The 16234-nt window shown below is 34.5% G+C and overlaps 2 protein-coding genes, 1 non-coding gene and 1 pseudogene across 9 annotated transcripts; 2 read left to right on the top strand and 2 right to left on the bottom strand.

Annotated features, from left to right (window-relative positions):
- The first annotated feature begins 4488 nt into the window (after positions 1-4488).
- LOC104769539 (uncharacterized) lies at positions 4489-7129 on the top strand. Of its 3 annotated transcripts, none has more exons than XM_010493767.3 (11): positions 4489-4634; positions 4991-5058; positions 5176-5246; positions 5349-5398; positions 5523-5596; positions 5688-5750; positions 6076-6163; positions 6313-6375; positions 6459-6538; positions 6650-6721; positions 6813-7129. In XM_010493767.3, exons 2-11 carry the CDS (start codon positions 5027-5029, stop codon positions 6892-6894), a joined length of 675 nt encoding a protein of 224 aa, XP_010492069.1. In that variant the 5' UTR covers positions 4489-4634; positions 4991-5026; the 3' UTR covers positions 6895-7129. The 3 variants fall into 3 exon arrangements, with proteins under 3 accessions (XP_010492069.1, XP_010492070.1, XP_087361043.1); XM_010493768.3 differs by having other exon boundaries at positions 4613-4751; XM_087504917.1 differs by lacking the exon at positions 4489-4634 and adding an exon at positions 4639-4846.
- Positions 6418-9715, bottom strand: LOC104769538 (putative pentatricopeptide repeat-containing protein At5g13230, mitochondrial pseudogene; annotated as a pseudogene). Its single transcript, XR_015592845.1, has one exon. The product of XR_015592845.1 is annotated as a putative pentatricopeptide repeat-containing protein At5g13230, mitochondrial pseudogene (transcript).
- A 294-nt stretch (positions 9716-10009) lies between these two features.
- LOC147918481 (small nucleolar RNA SNORD36) lies at positions 10010-10097 on the top strand. The gene has a single exon (XR_015594177.1). It is a non-coding gene; the product is annotated as a small nucleolar RNA SNORD36 (small nucleolar RNA).
- A 2103-nt stretch (positions 10098-12200) lies between these two features.
- LOC104772241 (protein TIFY 9) lies at positions 12201-14484 on the bottom strand. 4 transcript variants are annotated; one of them, XR_015592844.1, is made up of 5 exons: positions 14062-14368; positions 13827-13980; positions 13565-13730; positions 13107-13209; positions 12201-12638 (listed from the first exon to the last, which is right to left on the bottom strand). XR_015592844.1 is itself a non-coding variant. In XM_087504915.1 (5 exons), exons 1-4 carry the CDS (start codon positions 14183-14185, stop codon positions 13148-13150), a joined length of 561 nt encoding a protein of 186 aa, XP_087361041.1. In that variant the 5' UTR covers positions 14186-14484; the 3' UTR covers positions 12201-12638; positions 13107-13147. The 4 variants fall into 4 exon arrangements, 3 of the variants coding, with proteins under 3 accessions (XP_087361041.1, XP_087361040.1, XP_087361042.1); XM_087504915.1 differs by having other exon boundaries at positions 13510-13730; positions 14062-14484; XM_087504914.1 differs by having other exon boundaries at positions 13152-13209; positions 13510-13730; positions 14062-14484.
- Positions 14485-16234: the final 1750 nt, after the last annotated feature.

Below are 16234 nucleotides of genomic sequence, written 5' to 3'. Positions count from 1 at the left end.
AGTGGAGTGCGAGGCATGATGACATTAGACCTGTCAAATTTCAATTATTTAGATATGAAGTGTTTAATAATCCCAAGAATAAGAGTTAATTATTCCTAAATGAAAACTATAGGAATATTTTAAGTCACTGGTTTTAAACAATGCTAATAAAAAAGACGCTGAAGGGAGTTTGGCATGCACCGAAAATGATGATGTTTTTGGTTAAAAGCTCATTTCCCGAGATCATACAGCAAAACATTCAGACTTATGATGCTTTGAGAGACATTGTTTCTCATCGAATTGTACTTCTACTAAGAACCATGTGCTCTCCAACAATCTTAAGCTAGTACGTTTTCTAATAAAAATCAGAAAATAAGTTGATCCCAATCTGCTCGAAATTTATTCTTCTTGATAGTGCAACATTGTTGAACCAAGTGGCTAGAATTTTCCAAGTGTTCCAGACACTCTCTTAAATCATGATCGAGTCTCTAAACTATTGAAGCTAAGACAAAAGCAAACTGAAGAATTCGGCTCATTCTGAAGATCTTATATATGTACTTCAGGACATCTTGTCATTTATTATTTTGTGGCGCTCTGGTTGGATAGCTCAAAATTTGATGGCTAATACGAGGTGGAGACGTAGGAATTGTGGAGCAAGGTTCTGTGTCACGTATCATCTCAAATATGTGTTAAAACGGTATACCAACGTTGGTTCTCAAATATCTAAAGCTTTGACTCTGGCTTATCCAAACGTGAAATTAGTACTTAATTAATAAACGGATGCTCTCAAATTGGATAGCGGGATAAATGGATGATCTTTAAACATTTGTTCGGTCCACTATGGTTTCTATCTCACTCACATTGGTTTTAACTATTAATTGATCAGAAGATTCAGAAGCATTAATCCTAGCTAGTCCGTTAATTATCTACTTAAATCTTCATCAAGGAATCAGTCAAACTAGAACAAACACTCACTATTCTTAACCTAATTTTCTTGTCGATTTTTTTTTAGGAGTCATAACAGTATGGCATAAAGACTTAACAGTCTTTTCCATCTCAATCAATTTTTGAATATTTCCATTGTTTCCAGTATGCACATTCCAGCATTCCTGATAAGAAACTTTTTTCTTCAACTTACTCTTTAGATATCAACATTAGTGCATGGTCAATAAAGAACAGTGTAATACATCAAGAGGACAAATATATACATGCATAGAGAGGGAGAGAGTCAGCTTTAGGTGGAAAAGGGCAAGTGAAAAGGTTGAGAGGCGTGGCCTCTGGTGACATTGCATGGGGCATGAAATGACTTAGCCTTTGAATCAAACCACACAAACAAAAAAAAGCTGTATCCCTTTTGTCTTTCAAAACAAAAAGTTGTAAAAATTTATAATATCTTACTCTTGTTACTATTAAGGAACGATGCACCAGAAATAGAATTATGTAACATTGTTTGAGCTTCACTTTGGTATGGTTTGTTCAATTTGTTGTTGTCGACGTGACTAATGCCATTTAATTCTACATAGATGAGTTATTCGGCAGACTTTATCTATTCTACTTGCCTTTTAAGTAGGATATATTATATATATAATATATAAACAGCTATACGTACTAACAAAAATATTATGAATGGCGCCAATTAAGGGTAATGACAAAATCTCAGATATACAACTAATTAAAGGAAAGATTGATTGGTCGTTTTCTTGTCAAACTTGTGAAATTATACTTTGACATAAAAACTGCATAATATGGAAGAATCTCTTTCATTTCATGTTGAGAACTTTCCGTCACGGTGATCCATTTCTAGAGATGGAGTTTCTAGTGACGGAATCCTATTAATCCAAATAACAAAGTAGACTGGTTTTACCGCTAACATGTTACAAAATAATCGAGACTTAGATTCATATCTGATAAGATAAAATTGGAATAGAAACTTGAAAATTGTATTGAAAAGAAAGCAAAAAAAAGTTATAGCTTGCTTTTTGCTTGTATTATAGTTCATTTTTGAAAAAGAAGAAGATATATATAGTACATGTAACAGTATATATCGCTTGATCATCATATGTCTTATGCGAATATTTGTTGTTTTGTGTATAAATTTGGACATGCATATTGGGAAGAAAGGTGCCTTTAGGCAGGCTTATTGGGACAAGTAAATTTTGAGGCATATAGTGAAGTTGAGTGGAAGAGTTATCATTCCAATGTTGTAAAAGAAACAAAACTTTCTCTCTCTTTCTGCATTGCATGTCCCCTTTATTTACAACCACCTCTTTCCTCTTCACGTCTTAACGAATATTCTACTTTATAAAATTTAACTGCATAGATACACCGATACATGTGCATACATAGAATATTATCAACTCTCTCGTTCAATGGTCAAATCAAATTTCTGTATCAACTTACTTCTCTTTCATTCCAAGTATTTTCATGTTTTCAAGTTGCGGCCCACGCGGGATTCTCATCTCTTTCTATTTTCATATAAAAATAAAATAATAATAATACATAAACTCCACTAAACTAGGTATTCATTCTCTGACATTGATTAAAGTTGATCGCGATATTTTCTAGTTTAATTTCTCATGTTATTATATTATACTAAATTACATACACAAATACAAATAATGACATGCCTAGGTTAAGAATGAACTATCTTCGCCATGTAAACTAAAAAATCAAAAGCAATACAGATGTCATGTATAATTTGTTTTTGCTATTAATAGCATGAATAAAAATGGTTACACATACTCAAATGGACTCAAAAGTTTATTGTAAAGCTCATACAAAACACAAATTCATACATATAACTTATGAAGAAGAGATAACAAAAACAGAAAATAAAGCCGGATTGAACCATGAATTGTGACTTCCAAATAGATATTGCAGCTAGGGCTGTTACCTGAGTGGCTCCTTTACCTAACCCTCCACTCCAACGGTAAATTATTGTTGAAAATGAGATTCATATAATAGCAACAATGCAACATTGATATCACACCTCTCTATTTATATATAGCTAGTACTATCATTTCTTTTGTCAACAACATATATTTTTCATGTTTATATTTAGATGGTAACACATAATTGTACATAAATCATTACATTTGGTCCAGTTATCATTATTCATGGTTTGCATATTATTGGATGGCGCCCATTTTTTCTTTACATTAATGTCTTACGTACCCTATGATAGATATGTCTTATATATACTGTCTTTTGTTTATAAGTATATACTACAGAGAGAATATTTGGAAGACATAAAAAGACAAGAAGCGAAGTAAGACAGAAGAAAACCATAAGCTAAAATTATAATTCGTCGGATGCTGTTTTCGCATGGAGCCTATAACGCAGAGAGTGTCCATCCAGAATTGCAATCATGACCATCTGCCACTTCCATATCCTATTTTTAAATGTGCTCATTACTTCCTTTTCCAGTACACGTTATTTTATTTTATTTTTACTCCACGAAAATGTTAAGGATTATATACTATAATTTTGAAAATTTAAAATATGTCAGCCTTTGTTTCGTGGTGGTAAATTGGTTTTGGCTGAAACATGGGCTCACTTTTTCTGTTTATTAGCTCTCAGACCCGAAAATATAAGTTCAGAATCACACGATTAAAAGGCCAGAATTCATAAGCTGGGTGATAAAAATTTTGGTGAAACCAGATAGTGCAAATTCCAATAGCAAGAGTTGAAGTGTAAATTTTGGCCCATTCACTACACTCTAACTCTACTCCACAAGGTGTGTAACCATTCAGAGTCAATACATGGAAATAAAAGAGTAAGAAAAGAGAGATTGATGACTATGATGAGAAACAAATTAAGGATAAGCCTTATAATTATGTTGGGATATTTGTTCTTGTTAATCTTATACGTACAAATATTATTGTGTGGAACAGACATGCAAATATATATTCCAACCCAAGTGAAAAGCCTTTCTAAAATCCATTTACAAAAGTATATATGTTATCAGTGAGAGTCAACCATATATCATAGATAAAGAAATAAGAAAATAAATATGTTATCCATTATTCATATTCATTTGTACAGTACTCACAAATGGGTATCTTCAGAGGTGTGCGGGGGAGACATTTTTGCTCCTTTTATCTCTTTTTTTTTTTTTGCTTCTTCTGCGAAGTTCCTAAAATGAAACCTAATTAACTCGTCTTATTGCTTAAAGAAACACTTACAAGATGTATATTATATGGTTTATTAACACGTTAAAATAGTCGTCCACCTAAATTGAGGCCATCATGTAATGCCGTCTTGTTTGGATTAAAAAAAAAAAACTAATTTCGACTAGGACAACATGAATCTCATGCATCCCGTGACAGCTATTAACGAAATTATTTCCCCTGCAAGAAACATCAACGTTCTGATTGCAAAATGTTTATCTATTATTATTATTGGACGGCCCATGGAATATCATAAAAACGGCACGCAATTAAGACTCAAGATCGAACGGCGGCCCATGAGAAAGCATTAAAACAAACGGCACACAGTTTAGATCTTCGCGAATCAGACGCTTCGCTGTCCATTATATTATAGACACCAAAGCATATCCGCATCTTTTCGCACGTGCGAGATCGTAATAGTTTCCCTACAACAACAATAATAACACAAACTTCGCATTTTCCGCGAAACATTAAAAAGATTTTCAGGTACTTTTTTTTTTTTTTTTTAAAATCCATTCTCTCGAGTTTATAGGGATTTCGAATTACACAAATTCTATTGCCGCTTATTCTCAAACATTTTACGGTTATGGAATCTCAATTTTGGTAGTTTTAAGATTCCGTTTTTTTTCAATTTCGTATTTTACAGTTTTAGTTGAATTTTAGGGTTTCGGATTGAGTTTGGTGATTATGATGCTATGGTCTGATTCTTTCCTGTTATGCTCTTTTCCTGTAATTTGAAATGCTAATTTCAAACCTTTTTAGTTATTATGTTCTGAGAGATCTGTAATAATTTTTGTATATGATCTGTTTTTGTTATAAAAAAAAAAAAAAAAAAATCTTAGGTTTATTGCATCTTTCTGGAAGATTTTGCTGCTATCATGAAGTTCTTGGAGTACACTAATCTAGACAGGTTACTCTTCTTTCTTTTATATAAATTGGGTTAAATTGAGTTATTTGCTTTGTTTTTGTGAATTATGAGATTTGTTTGTTCATTTCTGAATGGAATTTAAACACCTTTGCAATCCAGTTTGAATGTGTTTATGGGTGATTTAAATCTCGGGGAAAGAACTATCAAAGGTTGTCTGGAAGCTTATTCATGTAAGCCACCTGTTTTGTGTTCTTCTTACTCTCAGGGTCAAACTATTCTTCTGGGCTTACAAGGAATATAATTTACTGTTTTTTGTTTTGTTTCTTGGATAGGCAAACATGCAGGAACTGACAAAAGATTGTCTCTTAGTTTGGAGAATGAGGTAATTTAATACTCTATGAAAGCTATTCTTTTACATCTGAATTTAGCTGTTACAATCAAAAATGTGTTTTAGACTTAAATCATTGAAATGTTGTTTTAATTGTTTCCGGTTCATTTGAACACAGATGCTAGATTATCTTGGGAAATCTTCTGATACTGACTCTTCTTCACCCGTTGATCTCTTGTTAAGCAGGTCAAGGTAATTAAATCTTCTACTTACTGAGTTTTTTTTAAACCATGTTTTTATGATATAGACATGTCTTATGTTTATATTCTGTTGCTTTTTCCAGTCGAAAAGCTTTGATCTACTTGGTTCTTACACTCTATCAGATGTATCCAGACTACGACTTCAGGTAAATTTTTTGTGTTGTAAAGTTTTTTTGAAAGGGGGGGGATTATGGGTAATGTCATTGTCAGCTTCTTGGGCGACATGGCAACCCGCTATATAATCCCCCCCTTTAAAATCTGTGTGGGAGTGTTGTCATAAGGTTTGACGAACGGTTCATAGAACTGTAGGAGTTGAGAGTTCGATTCTCTCCATTTCCCAAAAAAACTATAACTTAACCAGTTGTCTGAAGTGAAGTGTCTGATTGAACATGATAATAAAGTACAGCTTATGTTATAACTCTTGTCATTATCGCATTGTTTCTCTATTTTTTTTTTTTTTTTGGTTTCCAGCGCTGTCAAAGCACATCAGTTTTTTTCGGAGGAAAGCTGGGACACGTTTAAGCAGATTTTTAACAACTATATGTCTGAAGCTTCTAAGGTATTCAAAGTTTCTGTTTGATGGAAATTTTAAAAAGGCTTGTTTTTGCGAGGGGGAATCACTTTGACCTTCTTCAGTGATCCAACTCGATTGAGATTTGATGTACATATGTGTACTGTTTAAATAAGTATTATCATATCTGCTGATAGGAATGGGCTGAGAGGAATGAGGATGGCTCCCTGCTTGAGGTAATCTACAAGGCTCTTGATGAGGTAAGTTCCCTGTAATAAGGAACTCTAGAAAAAGGGCAAGAGTAATGGAAAAGAAGTAAATCATACATATGTGAATGATACAGGTCGTAAAACTAGCTGAATGTGAGATATATGTTTACAACCCAAATCCTAATGCAGATCCTTTCCTCGAGGAAGGAGCAATGTGAGTTACAACAACTTTCCTTTTTCTATTCACTTACTCAGAGGTGCTATAGCCTGACTGTCTTCTAAAAGGCTGCTTCCTCATCCTTTGTTTCTTTTGGGTCAAATCCAGATGGTCTTTCTGTTTCTTATTCTACAATCGAAAACTGAAGCGTGTTGCAGGTTTTCGTTTCTGCTGCACGAGGTTAGATGATTGTAATCCTACCAAGTTGCCGTTCTCTTTCACTGTATTCCTTCTTTAAAAGTCTTTCCAACTCGAAAACTATTTATTGCAGTAACCTGGCAAGTGATGCATTTCTCGCTGACAGTCCTCCGTATGGAGAAGATGAAGAGATCTTTGCCGACATGGATATGTGATCTCTGTATCGATATGCTGAGTTGCATATTCTGTAGAAAACCTGTATCTATATGTGATATCTAGTCTCTAGGCTTGTATGAGTCTGAGTCAACGGTTAAGCTCTTCGCTTTCCTTTATCTGTGTAGTTGACCTGACTAATACTCTTACTGTGTCATGTGCAAAATCTTATCAGTCCGTGTGTAATCCAATGTACCTAAGTTCCATTGAAGAGACAAAGTGTTGAGATATTGTATCTATGTTGTCTACTTCCATTCACCAGTAGTCACCACAAGAGCAGACTCCAGCATGAAAATGATGGAATCTGTTCATATCTCGGATAACAAGATCTCGCTGTATGATACCTGATATAACTTTCATAGCATTGTGGCAATCCGAACAAATCCGTAGATTCTTGATGATCAGTATGCGATTTCTAGATGGCATTCGAACAAGCCCATATGCCAAAGCCAACCTCTCACTGTGAACCCACAATCTCTTATCCTTTTCTTCATCGTCCATATCGAGCAGAACCGCATTCCGATCAGGAACATAACCGGCTCGTGTTGCTTTCAAGTTAAGCCATTCCAGCATTCCATTTATGAGCTTCATATCCGGATGATCTGATAATCCCACACTGAAGAAATGCACATCTCCTTGATGTTCTATCCAACTTAAACCTGGTTCCTTCTTTACACCCTTTTCCTTCATGCTTTTCCTAATGGAAGCAACGTTTGCCCATTGTTTTACACCTGCGTACATGTTTGATAATAGAACATATGTTGCTTCGTCCTTTGGATTGATCTTTAGTATTTCCTCTGCCGATCTCCTTGCAACCGCTTCATTGTTCTGATTCATCGAGGCGCTAAGAAGTGCTCTCCAGATCATAACACTAGGCTCATATGGAATCCCTTCAATCAGCTTCATTGCTTTGTCAAGCTGCCCTGATCTTCCCAAAAGCCTGACCATACAAGTATAATGTTCCAAACATGGTTCAATATCATGATCACGAACCATTGACTCAAAACAATCTTGACCTTCATCTATTAATCCTGCATTGCTGCATCCAGAAAGAACACTAAGAAATGTTAACCCATTTGGCTTGCAATCACTATCCTTCATAATGTCGAAGATTCTCAGTGCCTGTCTACCCAGCCCATGAGTGGAATAGCCTGAGATCAATGTATTCCATGAAGCTACATCCGTCGTTTCCATCTCATTGAACACAGATTGTGCGACTTTGATATCACCACATTTTGCATACATGTCTATCAATGAGTTACTCACTGCAACTTTTTCGGCATTATTGGTTTTTATCGCCAGTCCATGAACTTGAACACCGAGCTCCATGCTCGCCAAAGAAGCACAAGCTCCAAGAGCACTTGAGAAGGTTACTTCAGTTACTGACACCTGATTTCTAAGCGCTTCACAAAACATGCTTAACGCTTTTCCTCCTTCGCCTAGATTCTCATACCCGACAATGACTGTGTTCCAGCTTACCTCATTTTTACTTGATAACTCAGCAAATAACTTAACAGCGCTATCCATTTTCTCACATTTGGCATATACATCAATGAGAGCATTTGAGACATAGACATCCAAATCAAAGCCAGCTTTAACCACAAGACCATGAAGTTGCTCACCTAAGCCAGAACACTTTCCGATGGCACATCCATTCAAAATACTGCTCAAAGTAAACTCATTAGGGACAACGAAAGCTTCTCTCATTCGAATAAAAAGATCAACCGCCTCATTGCAAAAACCGTTTTGACAAAACCGAGCAATCATAAAACTCCAAGGTATCACATCATTCTTTGGCATCTCATTGAACACTTTGAAAGCACCAGACATGTCTCCAAGCTGCGTATACAACTGAAGCAAACCAACACCCACACGAGGATCCAACTCATAACAAGTTTTTAGAATCCGTCCATGAACACCCTTGGCGAAATCAAACGCACCTAGCCCGATACTCGCCTTAAGTGCCGTATCAAAGGTGTAGTTGTTAGGCATGAAACCAGCCATCCCCATACAAGAAAGCAGTTCAAGAGAATCCTCGAAATACCCATTCTCTACATAACAAGACACAATTCCAGCCCACACAACAATGTCTTTACACAAAATCCCCTCAAAAACACTTCTTGCACTATCAACAGAACCACAAACAGAGTAAGCATTGATAAGAGCAGCTCCAACAAAGGCATTGGAATCAAAACCAAGCTTAACGATAGGAGAATGCAACCACCAACAACAAATCTCAGCTTTATCCAAACTAACAAAACACTTCAAGAAGGAGGTGAAAACGTGTGGGTTAAGCTCATGACCTTCTCGATGCAACCGTGAATACAAACCAACGGGATCTTCACACGCGTATCCTTGAATTAGAGTAACATACGAGACATTGTTTCTCTCAGGAATTTCGTCGAACAGCTTCAATGCATCTTTGTCAAACCCGGTTTTCACGTAAGCGTTTAATAGAATGTTTGTAGCGAAAAGATCCAAGCAGTTTCCTTTCTTCAATACATCGCAATGAATAGCCTTTGCTGAGATATGATCGTTTCTTTGAATGCAGCGACGGAGCATTGAGCCGTAAGCATGAGAATCTAAGCCTGGGACTACCGAATCCAAATCCAATGCCGACTCGGTGGCTTGAATAGATAAGCCACATTGTCGAATGCGATTGCATTGGATCAATCTACGACTCTCTGAAACATGGATCACTCTACAAAACCTCCTGATCATGCGAATTTGCGAGTTGAGAGAGGAGAAGTGTCTAATCCGGTTAATTCAAAACCGATTTATCCCAGCTGAGATCGAATTACAAAACCGATTTGGTGTTTTTTTCAAGTCAATGAGACATGGGCCGGCCCAAGTGACAGATGTAGCCCAATACGATAGGTAAACTGAAATTAGGGTTTCTCCAAGTCTGCACCTATAAAAGACAGCTTTGGTTTTGTCAGCCTAACAGAGTCACAGAATCATCATCCTCTAGTTAGGTCTTCTTCTTCATTCTTTTTCATTGATTCGTTTTTTCGTAGTTATGAATTTTCGATTCTAGAATTAGTTGATTATGTGGTTAGGTTTTGTCTTTTTCTTTTATAGAAAAAAATGTTTTATTAAAATTGATTGAAGGAATCGGATCAGATGATGAATATTTTGCATTACAACGTGCTCTCTGATTAACCATGCGGATTATATAAATCGAGCTTTTTAAAACTGATGCTCCGATCCTTCAATCTACTTTATTTATTTTTCTTGTTTGTTTCTACAATTTTTTTTTTATCTTAATATGGGGATTAGCTCTGTCTCTGTTTAGCCGATTGAATTGGTTTTCTAGCGATGTCAACTTTTAAAAGATGTATGTTTGGTAAAGCATTTGCTGATATGAACTTGTAGAAATCAATGAGTTGTGTTCTTACGAGATAGTTATCTTTGTTTCGAATTTGTTTAGCTGATGTGAATCTGATAGTTCGGAATTTGTTTGGTGATGATGACTGTGTTTGAAGATTCTTTATGTCTGTGTTGATTCTATTCGTAACCCTTATGGTTTCTTATTTATTAATGAGATGAAGATGTGATAGTCTCTTGGATTGATTGATACGACCAAATGCTAATATATTCCCAAAGCTGTGCTTACTTTCATCGGAGCCATTTGAATCATATGCTGATCGGATACTCTGATTGACTCTAGATAAACCTAACTCAATTGTTAAAATCAACATTAACTTAGTGATGATCAAAAGAAATTAGTCAAGTCAAAACCAGACACTTAGATATTCATAATAGACCACCCAATATATTCAAACTAAATCATGAATTCAGTAATAATAATAAACTCTGTTTGATCTAAGAGCTCTGACCAAACTTTTATTATAGGATCTTCAAGCTGAAGCTTTGACCATGTATTCTTTTGAAAGTATACAAACTCTTATTGTGGGATCTACATGCTAGAGCTCTGACCATGTAATACATGGTCAAAGCTCGAAGGTTACATATATTTAAGTCAAATTTGCAATAAGTATTTATGCGAAGCTAGATGGTAGTCAAAAATGATGACCTTAATTTCGAATCATGTATGGATTGCGCCACACGAATCTTTATATCAGCTCACAAGTTCTCGGTAGGTCTTGAGCATTCTATTTTTTGTTTGTTCATTTGGGGTATTTACAGTATGGACATAATAAATTCGAATTTAAACCAGTGTTCAAGAAAGCGTTAGGCGGTATCTGGGCGGTGACCCAGCGCCTAGCTTCTAGAACGCTTAGTCGGGTTCTAAACGGTTTTTAGGTGGTTTAGGTGTTTACAACATAAAACATTATATATATAAAATTATGTACAAATATATGTTAGAAAAATAAAAAAAATTATAAAAAATTATAAACAAAATTAAGAAAAATATATTTATTTAAGTTATATTAACAACATATAAACATTTATAATTATGTATACATATATAAAACTTAATAATTTATACATTAAGCGGTTTAGACAGTCATCTAGGCGTCTGCTGAGCGCCTAGCGCTTAGACGGTGCTTAGACGGTCGCCTAGACCACTTTCTTGAACTGATTTAAACCCACATTGATTCAGTTTTGTTAGGGTATAGAAATTGGTTAATTATCAATTGTTTCTTGTTAATTTTGGATTTCAAGTTTTGTCTCGGTTATTCACGTCAGCTCCACTAAATTTTGGGTTTCTCATTTTAACTATGACACAATTTTGGTTTAGTTTACTAGAAAAACAAAAAAATCAGGTAAGTAAAATTCTAGAAGATGAATTCAGCTACTCGACCTTCATTACACTTATTTACTGTCGTTCTAATATATATATAAAAAAAAACACAAACGTATACAAAAGAACACACAAATATATACAACACCAAAAAAAGTGTTAGGAGATACAGAACCAAAAAAAACATAATTAAAAAGTCGAATGCACAATATTAAGTAATTTGTTTCAACGGTAACGAGACATGGTTTTCAATTAGCGGTACAGAGACATTAAATGCTAGTTCAGTATTGTTTCTTAAATCCGGACCAGCCATGCCAATGTTAGTGGCTAGTGATGGATACTATATTCAATGACAATAGTTATGCTCATATGAAAAGGCACACAAAGGACGCTCGGTTTATCCCTTCTCTTCAGCATCTTGCCAATTTACAGATTCCACCAAACTCTTAAAGACTTAAAAGACTTCTGACGTGAAAAGACACATTAGTCGGCAAGACTTAGACTAGGTCGCATTAACTACTAAAGAAAGACTCACGTGTTTCTTAAACTCATTTCCATTATATTAATAAGGACAAAGCAGAGCAGACCAACCAATATAACTAATTAAAGTAGCATGAGCACATTTCTTTTTAATACTCACGGAAGCTTCACGAGAAGCCGAAAGAGGCGTGTTCATTTCCTTTTACAAGTACTAAAAGATTAAAACAAAAGTAGTGACACGACACGATATATAATAGAGCTGCTTAATTAATGAAAAGTATATATTAGAAGACAATAAACAGTTTAAAAAACAATATAGAAGTAGTAGGTAAACGTAATCTCCTAAAAAACGTGTCGTGAAAACAGTATACGCAGAAGCAACGACGAAGAGAGAGAGGCCATCAATTTCAAAGAGATTGGGAAAGAAGCCAAAATGCAAAAGGAACATGGAAGTCTTGGAGAGTGGTGAAAGAGACAAATTTGGTCCATGTCCCAATCTAAAAAAGAAGATCGTTTTAGGCCGATGTCGGATGATAGTAAGGAGATGTCGATATTACTCTGCAAACACAAAAAGACGAAAAAAAAAAGAGAAAAATGTGAAACCGCGTTTATTTTTGTAGTAACTTATACGGTCCCATATAGTGAAAAACAAACAAACAAAACAAATGTTCAATTCTCTCAATTCTATCCTCATTATCTCATCATTAATAAAACGAATCATATCTTTTGAATAACTTGTCGGTGTAGCAAACACACAAAAAAAAAAAGAGTCGAAGTCAACGCGTTTTTAATAGGGAAAAACATACGTATAACTCTACTTCTACTACTATGTCTATCTACGTAGAGCTAGAAAGAAGCATGTGATACTGATTTGTTGAACAAACTAGAGGAAACTACAGTTTTGTGTGAGTAAAAAAGAGACAGAACATGTAATCATTATTTTTTCATGGGGTATTAATGGAATGTTAATAAATAAAATAAAATGAAAAAAGGGTCGACACAGAGAAAAGGAGAAAAAATAAAAACCTTGATTTAATAAGTAATCCTTGGATTTGTTGGAGAATAAATTACCTCTCCTTACGCTTCTCTAGAAACCTTTGCAATGACTTTCTCCTTGCGATGGGAAGATCTGCTTAATTACACACATAAACCAGTTCCCTTTTTTTCATCAGAAACTAAAACATATGTTTATACGTATTCCATAACTATCTAAATACCAACTTAATTAAGGACTCTTTTAACATAATCTTTTGTTTTGTTGTCTTATTACATCTAATTCAAAACTAATTAGCAACTAAATCTTCCCTAATAACTAACAACAAAACATTCTACATGCAACGACATCTCTATAAGTATAATAGAACAGTACTCTATTAATTAATTAGCGTGACAGTTTTAGCAAATTATTTTATTAATTATTATTACTAACCTCCTTCTAGATTCTGGCCAAAGAGCTTTGGTCTTAGAGTGGTCGGAGTAATTACCGAAAGATCAGTCTCCGTCGATGATTCGTCTTTCTTCGAAACTGTTGTCTCCTTAGCGACCTTCATAATCTCTTCAGCCTTGTTACGAGACACTTGGTAAACGGATACGGTTCCATTGTAAAAAATAGTCATAGGTACGGTTCCAGAGACAGCTTCCGTACTTTGCCTAAAAGAATAATTTTTCGAAATTAATTTTGAATTTCAAATCCTTTTTTTTTCCCTCAAAAAAAAAAAAAAAAAAAAAAAAAGCTTTATAACGTACCTGGCGAGAGACGCGTGGACCGGAGAAATCGGGATCTGAAGTTGATGTTCTCTCGGAGTAGACGGAACAGAAGGAGACTCAGTACCACCACCTCCGGAAGCTAACAATGATTTTATTATCTCCGGATCGATCTTTGAAATCGCTCCTTGCATTTCTGACAAAATTAAATATAATTTTTTTAATCACATAGAACCAAAAAAAAAAAAAAAATCGGTTAAAAAAAAAAGAAACAAACCTCGGAAACTACGACGGCGATCGAGAAACTTCTGAAACCTAGGCTTTGGACCAACGGTGTTGTTGGTTTGTTTCTTCTCAACACCGAGGAAGTCAAGTTCTACGGTAGCTCCTCCTCTAGTCATCTTCTTTGATTTATTAAAATTCTTCTTAAAAGATCCGAGACAGAGAGAGAGAGATAAATGGATGATTTTGTTTTGTGAGAGAGAGGCGCGAGAGAGGAAGGATGTTAATTAATGAATGAAGATTTGGAATAAAAAAGGATTTGTTTTGATTTTTCATGTGAGAGTATTTAAAAAGGTTATGTTATGTTACCCGTCTTTTGATAAATAAATAATAATAACGCACGAGGTTCATGCTTTCTCTTTCTTTTCGGCACAATTGGGCTGGGCAAGTAACTCATCCACTTTTTTGTTTTCTTTTTGTTTTTCTATTCTTTTATTTGTTTTTATTAGGGTCTCCCCCCTAACCTCCTCTTAATCTTTTCATTAATTTAATGATTTAAAACACATGTTTCAACTGTTTATAGACCTTAAAATGTAATATGGCTATACGCAGAAAGAAAGATATTTCTTTGTTGTTATTTTTACCCGGAAATAACGGAAGTCCAATGAACATTAGTAATTGTTTTTATATATATAAAAAAATATCTTCATATGTCGTGTGAGTGGTGACTATCCAAACATGTTTTTTTTTTTAATTATGTTACTGTTTATCACATTGGGTTCTTCTGACACTATTATACGTTTTTTCTACTCTAGTCTTTTTTAGATCTGTATACTTTTCTCCGAACATGTTCTTCTTTTCCATTTTCTTTTATGTTTTTTTATTTCCCTGATGAATTTTCTATTTTTTAAAACCCAAGTAGTAGTTTTACCTTACTACTTACTAGTGTATACCAAATCACATACTATTATATAGTCAGTCTTACTGAATTTTCAACATTACACTACTAGTGACTATCCAAGACTGTCTATTTAGTTTGAACTAGTAGTATAAGTTATAGTATATTGAAGTACTTTTCTAATCATAAGTACACCAATAATCAAATTTAGTGCTTCCAAAGATTATAATGAAGTATATATATGTACAGATGGTTTTCACTTTTTAAATAATATCGGAATCTGAAAATTCAGGTCTAGTTTAAATTTTGTCTACTGCCGAACAAAAGAAAAGACTCGGTCGATGACGATATCCTTTAGATGATTATTGTCGATTGTGGTAGATTTAACTCACATTTTCTATCTTGTTGCGTCAACCACTTCCGAACTAAATTAAATTAATTACAATTTCTATTCTTATATGGAAAACTAACAAGCATAGACAAATTAAAGAACCACGTATAAAAAAAATAAAACAAAAACTTTGCTGGTGGCCAAAGAGAGAGAGAAAAACAAAAAAAAAGATAAGATTGAAGATGCATGTCGTTCACGTGTTGAGATGTAGTAGTTAATTTGTCAATACATCATCACTAAGGCAAGGCAAGGGCGCACTTACTTATTCATAAAGTCTTCTTAGGGATTTTTTTTCGTCGCTGTCTTTCATCTTCTCACGTTCACGTTCTTCTGATTTGACTCTAGCCTCTCTCTCTCTCTAATCGGAGTCAATACGTCTAATTTATTCTTTTATTCCTTGTAGGTGAAGGCTTTTACTTATTTCAGTTATCTCACGTTTTCTCTGTGCTGAGCCGCGATTTTAATGTCGATGTATTTTTTAAACTGACTAATTTGCCCCTCTTATCTACCTACTTGCTAATCAATGTATTTTCAAATCATTAAAATTTGTTCCGATGAGAGTCTTTTAGGCCCGCGCAATCTCTGTATATTTAAAGTTTAAGCTTGGAAGTTTTTTTTTGGGTTGGATTCGTTACGTTTGACAGTAAGAGATTATGCTCGGTTAAGTTTTTTTTGTTTTTTGGATCAACGGTTTGCATAGTTTATACAAGGCCCACTATAACTAGAAAAACCCATTACAATGAAAATACGATTGTTTCGTATTTTTCTTCCTTCCTAATTTCATAGATTGAGAGATTTGCCAAGTTTCGAATCTCCAGTGAAGTTGATCAAGGTTAGAAATATATGCTTTAGTTGGTTAACATATCCTGCTTGTTTACAAATTGTACATGAGTTTTTTTTTTTTTTCCAATATGTACTTAGATATGAAACTAGCAAGAA

The sequence above is a fragment of the Camelina sativa genome, chromosome 20, assembly GCF_030686135.1.
Source record: "Camelina sativa cultivar CO46 ecotype springtype chromosome 20, ASM3068613v1".
Taxonomy (NCBI): Eukaryota; Viridiplantae; Streptophyta; class Magnoliopsida; order Brassicales; family Brassicaceae; genus Camelina; species Camelina sativa.
The sequence above is the reverse complement of the archived record's forward strand: the minus strand, read 5'-3'. Positions and strand labels throughout refer to the sequence as shown.

What these genes read in the sequence shown, in the direction of transcription:
- LOC104769539 (XM_087504917.1), top strand. An exon ending in CTCTTGTTAAGCAGGTCAAG is followed by an intron (nt 5,597 to 5,687) that starts GTAATTAAATCT and finishes TGCTTTTTCCAG; the next exon opens with TCGAAAAGCTTTGATCTACT. An exon ending in TCTACAAGGCTCTTGATGAG is followed by an intron (nt 6,376 to 6,458) that starts GTAAGTTCCCTG and finishes TGAATGATACAG; the next exon opens with GTCGTAAAACTAGCTGAATG.
- LOC104772241 (XM_087504914.1), bottom strand. Translation starts at nt 14,185, where the DNA reads ATGACTAGAGGAGGAGCTACCGTAGAACTTGACTTCCTCGGTGTTGAG. An exon ending in GTCCACGCGTCTCTCGCCAG is followed by an intron (nt 13,731 to 13,826) that starts GTACGTTATAAA and finishes TTATTCTTTTAG; the next exon opens with GCAAAGTACGGAAGCTGTCT. An exon ending in TGGCCAGAATCTAGAAGGAG is followed by an intron (nt 13,210 to 13,509) that starts GTTAGTAATAAT and finishes GTAATTAAGCAG; the next exon opens with ATCTTCCCATCGCAAGGAGA.